Raw genomic sequence first — 19,550 nt, 5'->3', positions numbered from 1 at the left:
TAAACTATAGTGGCAACATAAACAGACAGACAGATTCCTCCTTGAATGCACCCTTTGAGAAAGCGCGATCATGCGCGAAACGTGCGTCAGGTGACCAGAACGTGATGACGTCATCATACTGAGCGGACGCCTCCTAGCAGTGGGATGAAACTGTTGCGGCTGCAGCTGCTGACTGAGCAGACTCCAACCCTCCATCTCGGCACCCCGCCCCCTCTGCCTACACTGTAGGATCGTGAGCTGCTGCAACGGACACCCCCAGTCCCCATAAGCTAAGTTATATTATGGATGGCCAGTCAGAAGCTATTTCTTGAGGTCACTGCACCTGATAGCGGCATACACTATAGCCGCTTCTCTGACAGGCATACTCCCTAAACACTGCGTTATCTGGGGGGGCCCATACCGTCGGCCTTATTAGGGGTAACCCATACACACTTAGGGCAACATTACTCTGTGCAACACTTACTGTGGATAACATCTTATGCACTGACTTAATACTGGTATGAGTACTCTGAACAATTACAGTGTTTTTATTGCCTGCTATCTGGGAGACTCCACTCAGTGAGCCTCTGTTTTTCCACCCAGCAGAGACTCCATTCAGTGACCTCTGCATTTAATTGTGTTATACTATTCTGAGGCTATAACTGGATACGGTCACTGAACCGTGCCTCAGGGCATTAGCAGAGCACGCTTTGTGCTTGCCCTACGCAGAGGTCACTACTCATTAGCCACGTAGTTAATAGCTATGTATGTGGTTTTATTTTATGTTATATGTATTACTTATCACATCCTCTGTTGACTTCATTTTTGTTCTGGAGTTGACATACACCCCAACTCTTTGTGGTCTAGTTATACGTGTGTAGGGGTTCCATGACCCACGAACTGTATATGAACCGCCTCTTCAGATCCAGTATCAGCATACTTTTTTATAAGTGTGTTGGTTTTTGACAATAGAATTCCTGTCAACAGGACTGGTTTTCAAGTCTGTAGTTACTTTTTGGCGAGACTTTGCAGTTTTTTGTAGCCCACATCTAGGTGGTGTATTGTCATTTATTATCTTCCATATACACACATGGGAAGATCTTTTTCTTGGTTTGTTTAAAGGGACTGGCCGTGGACCATTTCTACCATTTCCCTCTATACAATATGTTTTTACTATTTTGTGATTAAAAGGTTTTTAATGTTATCAACCATATCACTCTGATTTACCTTTCTGAGTGCATTCAAGGAGGAATCTGTCTGTCTGTTTATGTTGCCCCTAAAACATTTACACATGATCCATATGCCAATAGATTATTGTCAGCCCCTTTGATTTTAAGTTATCTGTACTAGGGATTTACACTACACATTTTACACTATACATTTTGTGATAATGAAACTCCTACAGTTTAATTTGATTATAGACTATTTTTTAAAATATATTTTGTGTTCCTTGTTCTCTTTCTCCCTCTCTCTCATCAGTTCACTTATTGACTTAAACCTAGACAGAACCTTACAATTTTAGCCACATTTTTGTCTCCATCATTGAGAAATGAAAGAACAAATAAAATATGATGGATAACGTATACCAGGGCTCTTCAACTGGTACCCACCACGGGCCTTGATGTGACCCTTGGACTCTCTGCTCTGCTAATTTCAGACTAGTTGTTTTGGCAGCTAAGTGCAGTTTCACACAGAATCTCACTTTTAAGTTAAGGTTAAGGTTTTACATATATATATATATATATATATGTGTGTGTGTGTAAAAAACAAACAAAAAACCAGTACATCGCTAAACAAGTGTGTCAATAATATATGTGAACTGGCGTGTATATATATAGTTGTACCAAAAAAACACAGAAGGTATATACTGCTCACAAAATGAAAATTATGTAATTTGAAATTATGGTTTTCCCCCTAAATGCCTAGATTGGCATTGGGCGCATCAGATGGGCTAACTGTAACACTATTACCAAAATTAGAGAAAGGGATTCCTTTCTCTAATTTTGGTAATAGTATATATAGTTGTATATATATATATATATATATATATATATATATATATATATATATATATATATATATATATAGTTCATGTTATAAAATCGTGTAAATGCCTCTAAAATCACTTTGCAATAAGAATGTGGTCCTTTTGCTCCTAAATGTTTTCTGATCCAGCGCCTTTGGAGAACTACGGTGGTTGAGGACCCCATGCCAGACATTGGGCTATGCAGGGTAGGGATCCTCTTCTCCCAGGGTTCATTTTAATATCTTTACTGACAGTATTAATGTAGAAAGTGCAGCTCCTTACCTTGTCCTGATGTTCACCAGTATCCCTCGTACATCTGCACTTCTCTTTATATATACACAGGTTGGACTCTGATCTGCCACCAGAATAACTCTGGATTTACTGAGATGCTTCTGTAAACACCAGGGACATTTCCCCGGGTGTAACTGGTCCCCCCAGACCCCTGTTTAATGCCAGACCCATTGGGGTTTTTACAATTCTGCATGATGTTAACTAACCAGAACATGACACCTTAAAGAGGCAATTCATGCAATATCCTACAGGTTTTTATTTTTTAATAAATTAGTTCTGCTACAAATTTTTTTAAATTCAACGCTTAAGCCATTTTGAATGAGTTTTAACATACTAAAACATACTAAAAATGTACCTTTGATTTCTATAGCAGGCTTTAGCGCACCTCCCCAGCAGTGAAAGATCTTTGTAACACTTTCCTGTTTGTGATAATCTGTTGCCAATATTCCCAGCAGTTTGAGTTGCAAACTGTAACAATAGATAATGTTACCGTAGTAATATAAGAATACATTGTAGCTGCTGAGTTACACTGACTGAAGGATTAGTTGAAACTGAAAGGCGGCTATGTAGTGAATCCTGGGAAACAGGATCTTTGCTGATCGGTCACGAGAGAACAAATCGATTGGCAGCTTAAGTAATGAATTTTCAATAAAAGAAATCAAAGGCTGCACATATATATATATATATATATAAATATATATTTTAAGACGATTGCAGCATTGGAGTTGTTATTACAAATTACATCACGTCGGTAATACGGACCACAATGCCTTTGTGGACTTTGTTCCCGTTCCATGCCGTGCTCTGACATCACTGGACCTGTGACAGTGTTTGGTAACAATCCTGCTTGTGTTTTATACACTACATGTGAGTGGTTTATATATATCATGTGAGTGAGCTTTCATCCAAAGGTTTTTTTTAATTATTAAATCCTATATAAATTGTACCTTATTGGACTAGGAGTGTGTGCTTCTCATTTTTGTTTTCTGTATATGCTGTATATACACACACATACCAACAAAATTAGGGTTATCCACAGCACTCCGGAGTATTGAAAAGAAGACATTTTATTTGAGCCCTTAAAATACAAAAATTTAAACAACCGTGAAACGTTTCGTGCCGCCATGGCCCCTTGGCAAAATGCCAACGCTTAACCCTAAAACCCCCTAATCTTAACTCCTAATACTAATGTTACCCCCTGCCCTAATAACCTTAACCCATTATCCTAAAAAGACGCTACCTAAGCCCCTAACCTAAGGTCTTACCCTAACCACTAAAAAAAACCTTAATTTAACCCCCTACCCTAAACACTAAAACCCCTTAATTTAACCCCCTACCCTAAACACTAAAACCCCTTAATTTAACCTCCTACCCTAACTAGTTAAATTTACCTTAGAAGTGGCGGAGGTTCCAGCGGCGAATCAGCTGCGTCGGAGTGTCCGTCTGTGGCCAAACACCAGCAGTCAACAGTGAAACGGTGAAATGGTTGTGGCCAAATGTCCCATTCCCTGTGTATTGTGCTGGGAAAATGCGTCTCTCTATGAAACAGTCCTCTATGGTATGAATGCCTTTCTGGGTCCAGATATCGAATACTGAAGATTCTCTTCCTGCAGCAAAATAGAGGTTACCACTATCGGAGGGTGTCTAGAAATGGCAGGAGGGAGTTTGAATATTTTTCTCAATTCTCTTCCAGGCCCAGAGAACGTAGCGAATGTCCAGTGACATGTTTAAGGGGTCTCATCTCGATAATTGATACCCTTTTTCCCGAATCAGACACCACTAGAGGATTTTAATTTATCTTTTAAAGTTACAGTTAGGGTGTTATTTTCTCTGGCTGCTCCCTGTTATGTGATGGCACCGGGTGATGTCACTGTGTGATCAGCGAGTGTTTGTACAGCGTGCTCCTCAGGACAGGTCCTCTTTTCTCTCTCTCTCTCTCGTATGCATAGCAGGTTAACTCCTTATATAAACCAGGGGGAAGCATGTATACATAAATGTATACTAAGGGGTGTTACGCATCTTTGAAGCACTTCCTCACATTCCCCCTTAGCCGGCCACCCTCCAGCTTCATAGAATTACCTCTTGTTCTAGCTCTCCTCTTGCTTTGGAATTTGCTTCCCTCCTATACCTTGTTGAATCACTTTATATGTTTGAATATTTCCATCCTATCCCCCTCTACCTTCTACCTCCCAAGCTGTACATACAGCTGAACCCCGTTATAACGCGGTCCTTGGGGTCCATGGAATGAGACCGTGTTATAACCAGTTTCCGCGCTCTCCTCTCCCTGTCTCCTCTCCCTGCTGTAGACTTCTCGAGTGCAGAGGAGGATCACATGACACACATCCCCATACACCACATAGATTTTTTTTTCTTCCTTTAAGCATTCAATACTTTATTCCTAACAGACACATACACACACCCCTACACTATGTGGGAGTTGAACATGAACACATTTTATATAATACACATGCAGGAATCGAACTCCGGACCTTCCATTTGCTACACCAATTCTTTACCTGCATGTGTGTGTCAGATGACCCTCCTCTGCGCTCGAGAAGTCCACGGGAGGGAGAGGAGAGAGCCGAGAGCCGCAGAGAGGCGAGAGATGAAATACAGATGCCGGTAAGTCCTCGCGCGGCAAAAGGAGGTGTTTTTAAATCGGGAGCCACGGTTAGACAACGTTATAAGCAGATCCGCGTTGCAGCGGATCGCGCTATAATGGGGTTGAGCTGTATTAAGGTTCTGTAGTCTTTCCTGATAAGTCGTATTCTTATTCTGTGTAGATCATGCACTTCTTAGTAGCTATTTTGTGCAGAATCCCCAATGTATTTAACATTGCTCACCTACTTTTATGTCTGCTGAAATAACAACTGCCCTTTCCTCTATAGAGTTTGACATTAGAGTTCCATTAATGCTGTTTTCTGCCTTTGGATTTATGAGCATTATTTTTGCACTATTTGGCATTAAATTATAGTTTCCACACTCTTGACCATTCCTCCAATTGACCTAAATCATTAGTCAATGTGTTTAATGACGTGTATCCAGCAGTTGTGGCGTGTGCCTCAATTTTAATTGTCCTCTTCACCAGAATGTACGTCTGTCTTGTTATAGCAAACGGAAGCCATGCACAGCTTCTTTAATTAGATTAATTAAGGACCTAATTAATAAGATGCAGGTGTTTTCTCAGTTATGTTTATTAATTGGCATCATACCCCAGAGGTTCCTATATATTCCTACGTATCCAAAGCAAGAGGGAATCAATTAAACTGAGATAAACTCTTGGGCATTTCGTGTTAATACGTGAAGCTGTTTTGGGATAATGCTTCCTATCACTGACACCCACCTAGGAGAGCTGAGAAATGAACAAGACACACAAGAGACATTTCATAGGTACTGTGTCTCCCTCCTTATATTCATGATTATGTGTCACCTCTGTAAAGACTGAACATTCTCACCTTTAATCATTTCACAGCAGCAACAGTGCTAACAGGACTCTAATTAAAGCACCAATGTTCCCTGCTCAATTTTTTTTAACGATTTGTTTAATTAACTCACTTGAGCTGAAAGTCCCCATGAGCAGGTCTGTGCTAGACTCCTGGTCTCAAAATGCTAATTAATGCTAATGAAAGGTTGGAAAGTGTGGCCGAATGTCATGACTCTTATTGTAATGTGTGCAACTTGTAACATCTCTCTAACTCTTTTCTATTCCTCCAACTGCTCAATATAACCGCTACCTATAACTCCTACAACCGCTCAATATAACCACTACCTATAACTCTTACAACTGCTCGATATAACCGCTACCTATAACTCCTACAGCTGCTCGATATAACCACTACCTATAACTCCTACAACCGTTCAATATAACCGCTACCTATAACTCCTACAGCTGCTCAATATAACCGCTCCCTATAACTCCTACAACCGCTCAATATAACCGCTACCTATAACTCCTACAGTTGCTCAATATAACCGCTACCTATAACTCCTACAGCTGCTCAATATAACCGCTCCCTATAACTCCTACAACCGCTCAATATAACCGCTACCTATAACTCCTACAGTTGCTCAATATAACCGCTACCTATAACTCCTACAGCTGCTCAATATAACCGCTCCCTATAACTCTTCCTATTTTTCCCTATAACTGCTCTCTATTTCTCCCTATAACTGCTCCCTTTAAGTCCTCCTATTTCTCCCTATAACTGCTCCCTATAACTCCTCCTATTTCTCCCTATAACTGCTCCCTATAACTCCTTCTATTTCTCCCTATAACTGCTCCCTATAACTCCTATTTCGCCCTATAACAGCTCTCTATTTCTCCCCATAACTCCTCATATTTCTCCCTATAACTGCTCATTTTAACTCCTCCTATTTCTACCTATAACTACTCCCTATAACTTCTCCTATTTCTCCCTATAACTGCTCCCTATAACTCCTCCTATTTCACCTTATAACTGCTCTCTATTTCTCCCTATAACTCCTCCTATTTCTCCCTATAGCTGCTCACTATAACTCTTTCTATTTCTCCCTATAACTGCTCTCTATAACTCCTCCTATCGACACTCGTCTAATTACTAGCTGATGCAGATGAATCTATATTCTTCTCAAATATTCTGCCAAACGATCTTGAGACATCACACGTAACATGCACTGGGGATTTGGCATATTACGGGGAAATGCTTGCTGATCTATTGCTGATTATTCTCATACTGTTGCATGCTCAGCAGCTGCCATATTAAAGTTTGAATTCAGTACATTATATTTGCACATGGTTTTTATGAAACCTCGTGTGAGTAATACAAACAACTCAGATCTATGGGGAAGTTGTAATATCTCTGAATACTTCATTGTTAGTCAATAGCTTACTGAGTTCAGTAATGGAAAACCCCGGGTATTGGGAATTCGGTAGGAATTATACAACTATCAGTAGGTTCTTTGTATAGAGACTATAATGATTAAAATAGATATAATATTAACAGAACTCATTAAAACAAATGTAAGATTTTCTTTGCAATGACAGAACATAAAATTACTACTGATATAATTTACAGTGCATAAGGCGTCCAAACCTTTCAGATATTGTTAAGCAGCAATCATCCTGATCACCATTTTTTTTACTTCAAGTGACCTCTTCTTGTCATTTACAAAACTGTGTTTATTTTTTCATTCTGATGCGCCATTCAGGAGATATAAGCGTTTTCATTATTAAGTGTCCGGGAGATTAAAATAAAGCTCTCCCCAAAGCGCAGTGGAGTCTAAAGGTTACCATGGTAACCTCAAATTCTAGAGAATGTGTTTTTTACACAAGAATGTATTTTTATTTATTTAAAGAGCAAGACCTGCTCAGCGGGCAAGTTATTAACATTATTAATAATATTAAATTACATTATACTATATTAACTAAAATATTAACATATTTTAGGTAATATAATGAAAACACTGCCAGCAAATCGAGGTAAACTCCAAAAATCCAGTTCCTGCATGAGTCAGACTTTTAAATCCTAAAAATACAGTTTTGACCCTTCTAATAAGTATTGAATCTGCAGTGTTAATAAAACCTAAAAGATGGGCATAGTAAATTTAAAGCATTAAATTAGAAATGTATATCGAAGAATAATCGAACGAAGGTTGGAAAAGTGTTGAGGTTATGTATCAAGCATGTGAAATAAACTGTATATAGCTTGTTCATTTACAGTGTCATAAATGTTTTCTCAGTAAGAATAGATCGGACAAGACTGTAAAATGATGTAACAAAGGAAACATTCAGGTAGAACCTGATACCTCTTATTGGTACTGGCATTAAAGAACATGTCTCTGTGGAGGAAAATAATGTATTAAAGAAGACAATTCCATTAGGAAGTGTATATAGAAAGAGTTATCAGAATAAGGGGGCGCTGTTGCAGTGATGGAGAGACAAGAAGACACGCACAAGGAACTCTATCATTGATATATATTGTTAGCAGAAACTCCCAATTGGTCTAGATCAGTGGTTCCAACTTTAGTCCTCAACAACCCCCAACAGGTCAGGATTTAAGGATATCCCTGCTTCAACACGGGTGTCTTAGTCAAAATGACTGAGCCCGTGATTGAGCCACCTGTGCTAAAGCAGGGATATCCTTAAAACCTGAACTTTTGGGGGGTCTTGAGGACTGGAGTTGGGAACCAGTGGTCTAGATCAGGGGTGCACAAACTTTTTGCCTTGCACTCCCCTGCCTGCTCTCCCCCACTGCCCGCGCCCCCCTTTTATGTGGTCTGAAGCATCAAATGACGTCATGTGACCCCGTGGCGGCATTTGATGCCGCGTTGCCATGGCGACATGTCGCCAAAGCCGATTGAGTTACTGTAAGTGAAGTTGCAGAGGCCTTGCGCGGTCCCCCGGCATTAAATACCCTGGGGAAGAGCGCGGGGCCTCTGTTAGTACCGCGCCCCCCCCCAAAAATCTTTCGCCCCCCAGTTTGCACACCCCAACATGGAGAGACGTGGCTACCACTACTTTTTTTTTTACCGAGCCACATTTCCACTACTTTTCTTGTTACAGACCTAATTTTCCACTTTTTATAAAAAATTTAAAAAAAGATGAATTTTCAGGCTTATCTCTCACTTATTGCTTTCTTAGCATACATATGATATACTCCCCCCCCTAAGATATGGTCAGAATTACTTTTCTCCCATGTTTAACAAATTCAGATTTTTTTTTCATTTTAGACACTGAACCACTACTTTATTAAGCCACTTCAGGCCACTGACTGAGTTATAAGACAAATTGATCTTTGACCCTGTCTTTGATCCTCACTTCCTAGACACAGGATGACATAACGGCCCTGTGGTCAGACAATGAAGATCACGAGTCCTGGATGTTCAGAGAAAGCAAAACTAGCTCTGTTTCTATTTACGACACTGTGAATTACTTAGAGCAGCAGATTTAGAAACAGGGTGTGGACAGGGTGTGCACCGTGATACTGAGTGTCCCTGTACACTTGTGTCCTCTCTCTTCTATTTGGGGAGACCTCTCAAATGCCTCGATTTCACCCAGCGCCTCCAGCTCCACACTTATACCCAGTAGGAGAGGGGTTTGTAGATATGTTATGGTGGTTGTGAAGGCAATTGGAATAGTGGAAGCCACAACACCAATCATGTCAACAAAGTGTCTTTGCACATTCTTGTTACTTACACTGGAAAGGGTGTTTCTTTTCTGCACGTTATGTCTGCACCTAATAATAACTTTATTTATAATAATAACTTTCTTTATATAGCTCTTTTCTGCCAATAAGGAATCAAAGAGTGTCACAGTTACAAAAAGATTGGGGAAAAACATTTAAGGTTATAAATGAGACAAGAAAAGGATGGGACGGTACTGTAGTTATTAAATGTCAGACAGGTTGTGCTTCATTAATTAAATGCCTGGGTAAACAGGTAGGTCCTGAGACTGTTTTTATAGATTTCCCGAGATGGGGGCTCTGGAACTGTATGGGGCTGACTGTTCCAAAGAGTGGGCACAGTGTGGCTAAAAGCTCAGGCCCCAAAGGAAGTCACGGGGATTCTGGGAATTGTTAGGAGTCCTTCCCCTGCAGATGGAAGTGAGTGAATGGGAGTGTAGGGACCAGACGCTCTCTCAGATAGCTGGGGCCCTGGTCTTGTAATTTTTTGAATGTCAACACGCCAATCTTGAAATATATTCGCCATGTTACAGGCAGCCAGTGCAGAGAACGGAGACCAGGTGTCATGTGGCAAGAACGGGTCTGGTTAGTTAACAACCTGGCCGCAGCGCCCTGCACCAGCTGCAGGCGGCGCAGACCCAGGTAGAGTGCATTGCAGTAATCCAGACTGAGGACACAAACGCATAGACAAGTGTAGTAAGATCCTCTGGGGGGATCAAGTGCTTAATCTTTGCTATATTGTTTAGTTGGAAGAATGAAGATTTGATCACGGCTCACACCTGATGTTTAAAGGTCAAGCCACAGTCAAGAACAGCACCAAGGTTCCACCCGGGAACCTATTAACCGATGTTTGTGACTTTCTCAGGCAACTTTTAATGCAAGAAGAATGAAGCAAACATTTGTGATCTCACATTTTCTTATCATACAGAAGCAAAGCTGAAAGGAGATCAGTAAAGATTATATAAGAGATTGCATAATAACATATTCGTAAAGTTTGTCTTTGAAGATCATGTCAAGGGGAGTTCAGAGAAGGCCGGGAAAGGCATTTGTACAGGGAGAGGGTGCAGGAGACTGACAACCCCAAAATAGCTTTGCCATAGACATTAAACCCTGAAATACATCAACCCCATTCAATGCTAGTGTCAAAATTAGTTAGATAAAGATTGTAAAAACCCACTTGTTCATTACAGAAATGTAAAAAAGTTATCCAATATATTTAATGGTGACAATGACAAGCTATTAAACATGTCACTGTCATTAGTTCACTTTGGTCCTAGGCACAGTTCCTTCAAACAAGTCCTCTCAGTGCAATTTGCAATGGGGGACCAGGTTATTAGGTATGCATACATTAACGTTCTGTATAACAATGAAATAGTGTTTCTCCAGCAAACAAAGAAGTGGTTAAGGATAGCAACCGAAGGAGAAGTGTGCAATGGGGACTTTCGTTTTCTGATAAGCTGTTCAAGAGCAGTCAATACAAGGCACTCAGTGTAAGGCTCACAATCTGAACTCAACGGGGAATTCCTCTAATACAATACTGCCTTCCCAAATGTTATGGGTTGGCATTGCCTGGCAGAAACTGATAGAAAGTGCACTCAAATTGCTTCTATTTGCAAGTGGGAAGCCATGGAGAAGATGTTTTGCAAGTCCAACCCACAAGATTTTTAAGAAATGGAAAAGTTTGGGAGGTTTCCAGACAAGCAAAAGTTTTCCAAGGACTAAAACACAATTAGGATACATAGATGATATACGGTAAGTGGCTCATCTTTGTCAGTGCAGAATGGCTTTAATACAAATGTAATATTTAAAAGGAGCACTCACATATATCCAGGTAGTCAGATGCCTCAGGTACTCAGATTGTCACAGCAACAGCATACAATTAGGAAAATAATTAATAACCAAAACTCCAGAGGACTTGGTGAAAAATGAAAGTGTTTATTAAGTAACAAAAATCGAAACATTGATCTGATTACTTAATAAACACTTCAATTATTTCACCATGTCCTCTGGAGTGCCGGCAATTCATATTTTTCATTTTTTTTAATATAAAATGTATTCAGAAATTTATTTTGTAGAGGCTAAATTAAAAAAAAAATCTCTTGTGAAGAGATTTTCTTCTACACAAGTGTGGAAAGTGCAGAACAAGGAGTGTGTTATGGGTGAAGGGAGCTTTATGCTACACTACACGCAGAACCCTATTATAGCTGTGTATACTACAGTGATGTGAAAGTCTATGAAGAAAATTCAGTGCCTGATGAACCAATTCAGTTTTATAACCACGGGCAATCAAGGTGGTCTTATCCACGCAATAAAGGAGGGAACCACTTTTAATATTTGTGATCGAATCAAATCTGGGGGTGAAGTTATGGTGGGGAGAGGCGTAGAAGTGGTGTCACTAAATCATAATTTAGCCCATTAGTATATGTTCCATATCTTACCGTGGCCTCATTGTAGGGAATAATGTATGCTATTTATGTAAAAGTATATACATAGCAAACCTCTCTGTGACATTCCCAGAGTTTTACATTCTTGGTACCTTTTGCCAGAGTAAACTTTCCTTGATTTTTCCTAATTCTTGAGTTTATATTTCCTTTTCATAACTGAATTTGTTTCCCTTCCATGAACAGACATTGAGTACTTGCCTGTGGTCACTGAAGTGCAGTACATTGAACTGTGATTTCCAAGCTCAGAACATGGCCATTCTTATTCTGCTTCCATTTCTCCTGCAAGGTGAGTTTGTTCAGTAGAACCTTGAGGTTTCCTCTCATAACATAAGATATTTTGTAGGCTCTGACACATTTTAATGGACCAACATAGCAATTGTACAAGGTTGGCTTTTGCACTAGCTTTTGAGACTTCAGAGGTCTCTTCATTAGATGTGATCTCTAACCTGGAGATGAGAGCCTTAAATACATAGTACATGAGCTTTATCACAGCAGGGATCTTCTTATGTGAACACCTCACTCTCTCCTCTAGCACCTCCTTCATGCACTGATACAGCAGAGGAAGACACTTCAGCTACAGTATGCTAACCTTATCAACACTTTATTCACACCTGTTGTGATTAACCTCATGTGCTATGTGTTTACAAAGCTCTTTGGACTTTATTTAAAAAAAAAAATGTTTATATACAGTAGTGTTATTTGCTGCAAAGTGGAGGGGTTTTGTCACTTTTTTTGTTTGCCCACCACAACTTTTTTAATATCTGGCTATAACCACTTACCAGCTTCACGTTACATAGACAGCAACCAACCTCACACTGATGAGACCCAAAATGTCAAAACAGCTGTCTGTGAGTAGGGTTACTGACTATGCACTTCTATAACCCAGACTGTGCTGAAAAGCTATGTAATGCGGTATGCAAAAGCTTATAGGGCTCCATGTTAAAATGGATAAGAAGCAACGGGTGACTCACTGTGAGTGCTCATTTGCATGTCATTACCCAGAATCCCTGGCTGCAGGGAAAGCACCATTTGATAAGCGATAATGGGGAAAGACGGGGTTGCAGACCTGTCTGAGACATGCAAATGTACCCACAAGTGGTATTTTTATTTCTTGTCCAATGGTAAAAAAACAAAAACAGAGAAAATAAGAGTATTTATAGAAGAGGTTTTTTTTCTACAATGTAGTGGTACTCTGTTCTTGTAAAAAAAAAGTACTAGTACTCCTATCTTAGAAAATAAAAAAAAGAAGAAGCACTTTGGGCTTTTCAATTAAAAAAGTAATGGTACTCTTCATCCCCTAATATCATCAAACTTTGACCACTGCACATTGGTTGCCATCCCCACATGATTTAATGCTGTGCCGTCCCTGGGAAGGATTGGACTAACTAAATGCCTTTCTCCAGCTACTTCCGGGTACTTGGTGGGACCCAGAGAAGTGACGGGAGCACTCGGGGGATCGGTGATGGTAACGTGCCACTACAGAACCATCTCCGTCAACATCCACAGCAGGAAATTCTGGTGCAAGATGTCCCGAGGGGCCTGTGATACCGTCGTGTCCACCAGCGGGTACACGGCCAGTGGGCACGTCAACAGGACACATCTGGCAGATTTTCAGACTGATGGAAACTTCATGGTGCAGATGACACAGCTTGGACACAAGGATGCTGGTCTCTACAGATGTGGCATCGGGTCCAATAACAATGGCTTTTATTTCCCAGTCATGCTGGCTGTTTCTGCAGGTACCTGTAACCCATTGTTCTTGCTGAAAGGGTCAGTCGCATATAGCAGGAGATTAGTGTAATTGGCCCTCATGAAAGATTCAGTCCCCCTTAACCTTTTGCGTGCCGGAGGAGCTGCGGCACCAGAATGCCATGGCCTCTTGGGTAATGCGTGGTCACGTGACTGCGGCGATCCTTGACCCAGAGACTGAAGTGGACGAGTCCTTCTCTTCCACTTCCCTATACGTCAGATCGCGTCCTGCGTTCTCATGGATCTAAGCTGAAAAAAAGCACCACTCTTTGGGCATGACGTAAGCACTACGTAATGGGGTCCCTGGAGTGCCAGACCCCATGCTGTAGTGACTACGTCTTGGGGCACCCAAAGGGTTAAAGTACCTGTATTACTTATTTGCACATTGTTAAAAAATGAACATATGTTGCTTTTCTCAAGTAACACTGAAAAGAGAGAAAAAATGAGAAATGTAGCTGTGACTTTGGGGGCTGACACATGATTTTATTATCAAAAGGCATTAAATAAATATAGTAAAAAAATGTTAAAGGGTAGAAAAAAAATGTTAAAAATACTTATATTTGTTTTATTTTAATTAGCGCTATTTAGCCTCTTAAACATATCACCATCCTTTGGTCATTTTTATCCTGCCTTTTAAAGAGTCAGTCCCATGTTGGAGCAAGGTGTACTAATCAAGAGAAAGATGTCACCAGCCAGGTAATAATTGCTGTATATCTGCTCCTTGTGTCCCCAGGACCTAAAGTGCCCTCCGCATCAGAGCTCGTCTTCGGCACGCTCAGAGGTTCTCTTACCATGCGCTGCCCAATGGAACCGGAATCTTCTAACCACAGCAAATATTGGTGTAAAATGGAAAGAGCAGACTGTACACCCATTGTGCACAGTGACGGATATGTACACAAGGACCTCTGGGGAAGGGTCTTGATCAAGGAGGAGGAAACCCCAACTGGGTTTGTGGTCCTATTGAATGACCTGAAGAAGACTGACTCTGGGTACTACCGTTGTGGCACCGGTTTATTTGAGGAGGGAATGGACTGGAAGGATGTACATGTGTATATCAGCAGTGGTAAGTAAAATGGCATTCAACCTCTGTAGACGTCTTAGAGGTTCTTGTGTTTAGATGGAACGTCAGAAGCTATTTTGGTCGGGCGGAAGTGTAACTTTGTTGTAAGTTGTTGAACAATGTGATAGTTCTTCCTAGTTGTAATTATAGCGTCTGGCTTTGCAAACCTCCCATGTCTCTTCATGTGCATAGAGCCTTCAAAACCTCACAGGTCTCTTCTTCACATGTACACAGCTTTCCAAACCCCACAGGTGTCTTCCTCACTGTTACAGGGTCAGTCTTTGGTTCTGTGGGGCTCAAGGTGGCTCGCTTACCTAGACAAGCAGCCTTCCTCCGGCAGCGTCACGGCGGCACGACATAATGGTGTCATGTGACATCACGTTGCCATGACAACATGTGCCACGGCGTCCTGTGATGGCAACGCGACACTGCAGGAGGTGGCCCACTGCGGAGAAGGTAATAGGACACACACACCTTCCTCTCTGCCAGTGGGGCAGCCCCGCACTCCCTCCTCTTCCTTCTCTCGGCACCGGGATCCAACTTCCGACTGGCGGGGGGAGCTGGAGGAGGGAAGGGCAGGGGGGGTGGGGGGGTGCGCGCTCCCTTCTCCAGCTCCCCCCTCCGGTCGGGTGAAAGTTGGATCCCGGCACTGATAGGAGAGAGAAGAGGGAGCGCTGGGCCCCAGAGGCACAGAGCCCAAGGCGGCCATATATCGAGCTTTCCAACCCTCACAGGTCTCTTCATGTATCAAAGCAAGGTATAGTAATACAGGTATTCATAAGAATGAGGAACAAATCTGATCAGCATTGGCACCTATACGATTAAAAGCAGAGGCTGTCACTCAGTATGTGGTGATCCGCAATTTTCCAATACCAAAGTTTAGCCGCTGACATGGTCTTGGCAAAGTTCAGATCTGAGATGGTACTGGTGACAGATTTGCACCAAAACAATCCATCACATACGATAATCCCATCGGGAGCCGCTATACCCACTTTTCTACATACTGTATGGAAAGAAAAATGTGCTTCAACACAGAACTTTCTCTTTCCTATTATCTGCCTGTGGTTGCCTTGAATGTATTTAGCTTTGTAATCAGTTCTTAAACTGATCAATTCAATTGATTTTTACTTGCACATTTTTGCTAAGATCTGCAGGTGTTGCAAATGCAGGTTGTTTATGCCAGGGGGGCTCAACTCCAGTCCTCAAGACCCCCCCCCAACAGGTCAGGTTTTCAGAATATCCCTGCTTCAGCACAGGTGGCTCAATCAGTCCCTGCTTCCACTCAGGTCGCTCAATCAGTCCCAGCATCAGCATACATGGGTCAATCAGTCCCTGCTTCAGCACAGGTGGTTCAATCAGAGGTTCAGTTTTTGACCGTGCCTTTGATTGAGCCACCTGTGCTGAAGCTGGGATATCCTAAAGACCTGACCTGTTGGGGGTGGAGGGCAAGGGGAGGGGGGGGGGGGGGTATTGAGTACAGGAGTTGAGCGCCCCAGATTTATGCTATGCTATTGTTTGCTATTTTCTCCAATGGGCTGTATTTGGGTTCTCTGCCGCCAGATAAAGTGTCGCCCAGAATCCCCAAACTGTTGAGTGGATTTCCAGGCGGGTCTGTTACAGCTGTGTGCCCGTTCACACCAGCAGCGGGTCCTACTTCTGTCTTCTACTGGTGCAAGTGGAGTGAATCTGGCTGCATGCGGCTAATAGATTCCACTGGGCTTGTCCAGGATGAGTTTAAAGAGAGACTGGTCTTGGAAAAAGACCATGTTTCTAATGCGAAATACATCGTCCGGATGACCCAGTTAAGACTGGGAGATACTGGATGGTACTGGTGTGGCATCACTGATGGGCAGGAAGAGCAAACATCATCGATGGAGATACATATTTTAGGTAGGCATTTATTCCCTACCACTAAATATTGCAATCATCTGCTTGTTTAAATGTCAACATAAGAAGCCTTCTATAAAGGTGTTCTTGCCTCTATCTCTAATTTTATTATAGACAGAAATAAAAAGTGTGTAAAACAATGCCCAGTACAAAGTGCAGCAAAGATAAAACCCCTGGGCGTATGGCAATTGGGAGGAGATGCAGATACACTCATGTGTTTCTATGTTTAGTGTACAGAATAAATGAATAGTGCTCTTGTAAATGAATAGTGTACAGCATGATGTCACAGCGCTTGAGCGCAAGCGCGCAGGCTCCCAGCCTGGCCGCAGCCTTAGAACCACTGCTCTGTCTCAAAAGAACTGTGCCTTACTAAAGGGTTAAGAAATTGTGGGGCAGGCTATAGACTGATAAAGATTGCAGCTGTAACATGGGGTTGTGTCTTTAGATTTGCACAAAATTAAAGCTGGAAATCCAGTATTGTGTGCGAGGTGCGAAGTGACTTTCATTCATACTCCATTCTGTGCAGACACCACTACAAAGTTATACCCAGGAACTGCCACCAGAGGGGGACAAAGCAGCAGCTCCAGTCACAGAAATACCACTGCTCTTCCATCTGCTACTGCCACTGCACAAGGTTGGTAGGGGCTTGTATGTAGGTGGTCCCTTTGTAAAGCATGAGCTCAGGGTGAGGTCCATACACCCCACATAAAGTGAGCGTGCTGCAGCAGGCGTATACTGTAGAAATGAAGAGTATTTTTTCCGTAGTTGATGGCTCTTGATAAAATAATAAAGCATTTTTCTTGGGTCTCACTAAGGAATGTCATACATCATCATTCTATTTTTCATCCAACTTCTCCTAAGGATAAGAATGAGGAGGAAAGGGGGGTCGGAGGAGACACTAAGGGGAGGTGGAGAAGACTCGCATAATTCTAATGTAGGGAGATGGGGCATTCACAAGGTTTTGTGAAATTATCTTTTTTTCTTTATTTTTCCATGCATTTGTTAATGACTATATTTTACTTTGAAAGAGAGATTAAGATAGACGTGGGGTTTTCAAGTCTGGCCTGGGAAGATACAGGGATATTAAGTGATTTGCTCAAGACATGTGTATGTAAGTGACCCAGGAATTAAACTCACAGATCTGTGTATTCGAAACCAACATCTTAAAACCACTATGCGACACCAGCTTCCAAACAGAACGTGGTTTGATATCATGCTCTATTCTGTACAGAGACTGTGACACGCCCGTACCCCGGCACTGCCAGCATGGGGGGACACAGCACTGCCAGCATGGGGGGACACAGCACTGCCAGCATGGGGGGACATAGCACTGCCAGCATGGGGGGACACAGCACTGCATCCAGTCACAAATACAGCAGTGCACTTCCACCTACTGACACCGCTGCACAAGGTTTGTAACATCTTGTATAAAAGATCAGGATGGGGCCATATACGTCCAGGGCAAATAAGCTGCAACACTGTATACCAATACTAAGTATCTATTCTATAAGATGTGGTTCTTACTACAGTGTTAGGAAATTATGAGATGAAGATGGCAGTTGGAACATGAGATTGTGTTTGCAAAAAAATTGTTTTTTTTCTTCTATTTATTTGCTATTGAGTGCATTTTACCAGGAAATATACATTGACATTGAAGTAACACTTGTATAGAGCTTTAAAAACCTCCCAGGTTTCTTTATTACATTTTAAGAAGAAACTCATGATCTGTTAGCAATAGTGCCCAATGTCAGGCAGAAGCTGCAAAGACAAATAAGATATTATCGTGCATTAAACAGGGTATGAAAGGAAGGGAAGAATATACTGTAGAGATGGACGAACCAGCTCAAACCCATTTCCTGGAATTGCCCAGGTTTGTAGAGACAAATCTGTCCACCTTCCCCCCCACACCAAGAACCGCTTGTGGGTTGGACACTAAAAAATCTGAGTGGGCTGTTAAGAATCCGTGCTGTCAGTATCTCCTGCTCAGGTTTAAATGGTCACGTGAGCCGATAGGAAGCTGTGACATCATCCCGGGACATTTAAACAGCAAAGAGATACCTTGCTGTACCTATGGAGATGTGTATTTCGGGAAGCAGGGGGTCCCGGAGCTGAAATGAATGGGGTTCAGCTCCGGAGACCCTCTGCTTCAATCCTATTTAAAAAATGGCTTGAGGACAGATTTACGCTGCCATTTTGGATTTCACTTTCTGTAACTGATCCGCGGAAATCCCTGGGCCAAAGGAACCGGCCAATCCAAGGAGGAATCAAATCCGCCCCCAAAAATCTCCCATCTCTAGAAGTAAGCATAATTATGCCAATGTATAAAGCATTAGTAAGACTGCACCTTGAATATGGAGTACAGTTTTGGGCACCACTCCTTAGAAAAGACATTACAGAACTAGAGGAGTGCAGAGAAGAGCCACCAAATTAATAATGCGGATGGGAAATCTGAGTTATGAGGAGAGACTAGCTAAATTAGATTTATTTACATTAGAAAAGAGGCGTCTAAGAGGGGATATGATAACTATATACAAATATATTCGGGGGAAATACAAGGAGCTTTCAAAATAACTTTTCATCCCAAGGGCAGTACAAAGGACACAGGGTAATCCCTTAAAATTGGAGGAAAGGAGATTACACCACCAACAAAGGAAAGGATTCTAAACAGTAAGGGCAGTTAAAATGTGGAATTCATTACCCATGGAGACTGGGATGGCAGATACAATAGATATCTTTAAAAAAAATTATCTTTTTAGAAAGGAAAGGAATACAGGGATATACCAAATAAGTAAACGTGGGAAGGATGTTGATCCAGGGAGAAATCCATTATTTGGGGTCAGGAAGGAATGTATTTTTCCCTTATGAGAAATCATTGGATAATACCACACAAAAGTCCCAGCACACACTGTCTGAAGAAGAATGGTACTATGGATAATGTCACTAAAAAATATTTA

The 19,550-nt window shown here is 41.7% G+C and overlaps 1 protein-coding gene across 1 annotated transcript; it reads left to right on the top strand.

The window, feature by feature from the left end:
* Window positions 1–10,691: 10,691 nt before the first annotated feature.
* On the top strand, window positions 10,692–18,015 carry LOC142503255 (polymeric immunoglobulin receptor-like). The gene is made up of 7 exons (XM_075615417.1): window positions 10,692–11,208; window positions 12,084–12,186; window positions 13,304–13,639; window positions 14,383–14,712; window positions 16,270–16,599; window positions 17,123–17,230; window positions 17,828–18,015. The coding sequence occupies exons 2-7, from the start codon at window positions 12,150–12,152 to the stop codon at window positions 18,013–18,015; spliced, it is 1,329 nt and encodes a 442-aa protein (XP_075471532.1). The 5' UTR covers window positions 10,692–11,208; window positions 12,084–12,149.
* Window positions 18,016–19,550: the final 1,535 nt, after the last annotated feature.

The sequence above is a fragment of the Ascaphus truei genome, chromosome 9, assembly GCF_040206685.1.
Source record: "Ascaphus truei isolate aAscTru1 chromosome 9, aAscTru1.hap1, whole genome shotgun sequence".
Classification (NCBI taxonomy): domain Eukaryota; kingdom Metazoa; phylum Chordata; class Amphibia; order Anura; family Ascaphidae; genus Ascaphus; species Ascaphus truei.
This window is presented reverse-complemented; position numbering and strand designations above follow the sequence as displayed.

Coding starts and splice junctions, on each gene's coding strand:
- LOC142503255 (XM_075615417.1), top strand. CDS start 12,150: ATGGCCATTCTTATTCTGCTTCCATTTCTCCTGCAAG. Junction 12,187..13,303: donor GCTTCCATTTCTCCTGCAAG/GTGAGTTTGTTC, acceptor GCCTTTCTCCAG/CTACTTCCGGGTACTTGGTG. Junction 14,713..16,269: donor ACATGTGTATATCAGCAGTG/GTAAGTAAAATG, acceptor CTCTGCCGCCAG/ATAAAGTGTCGCCCAGAATC.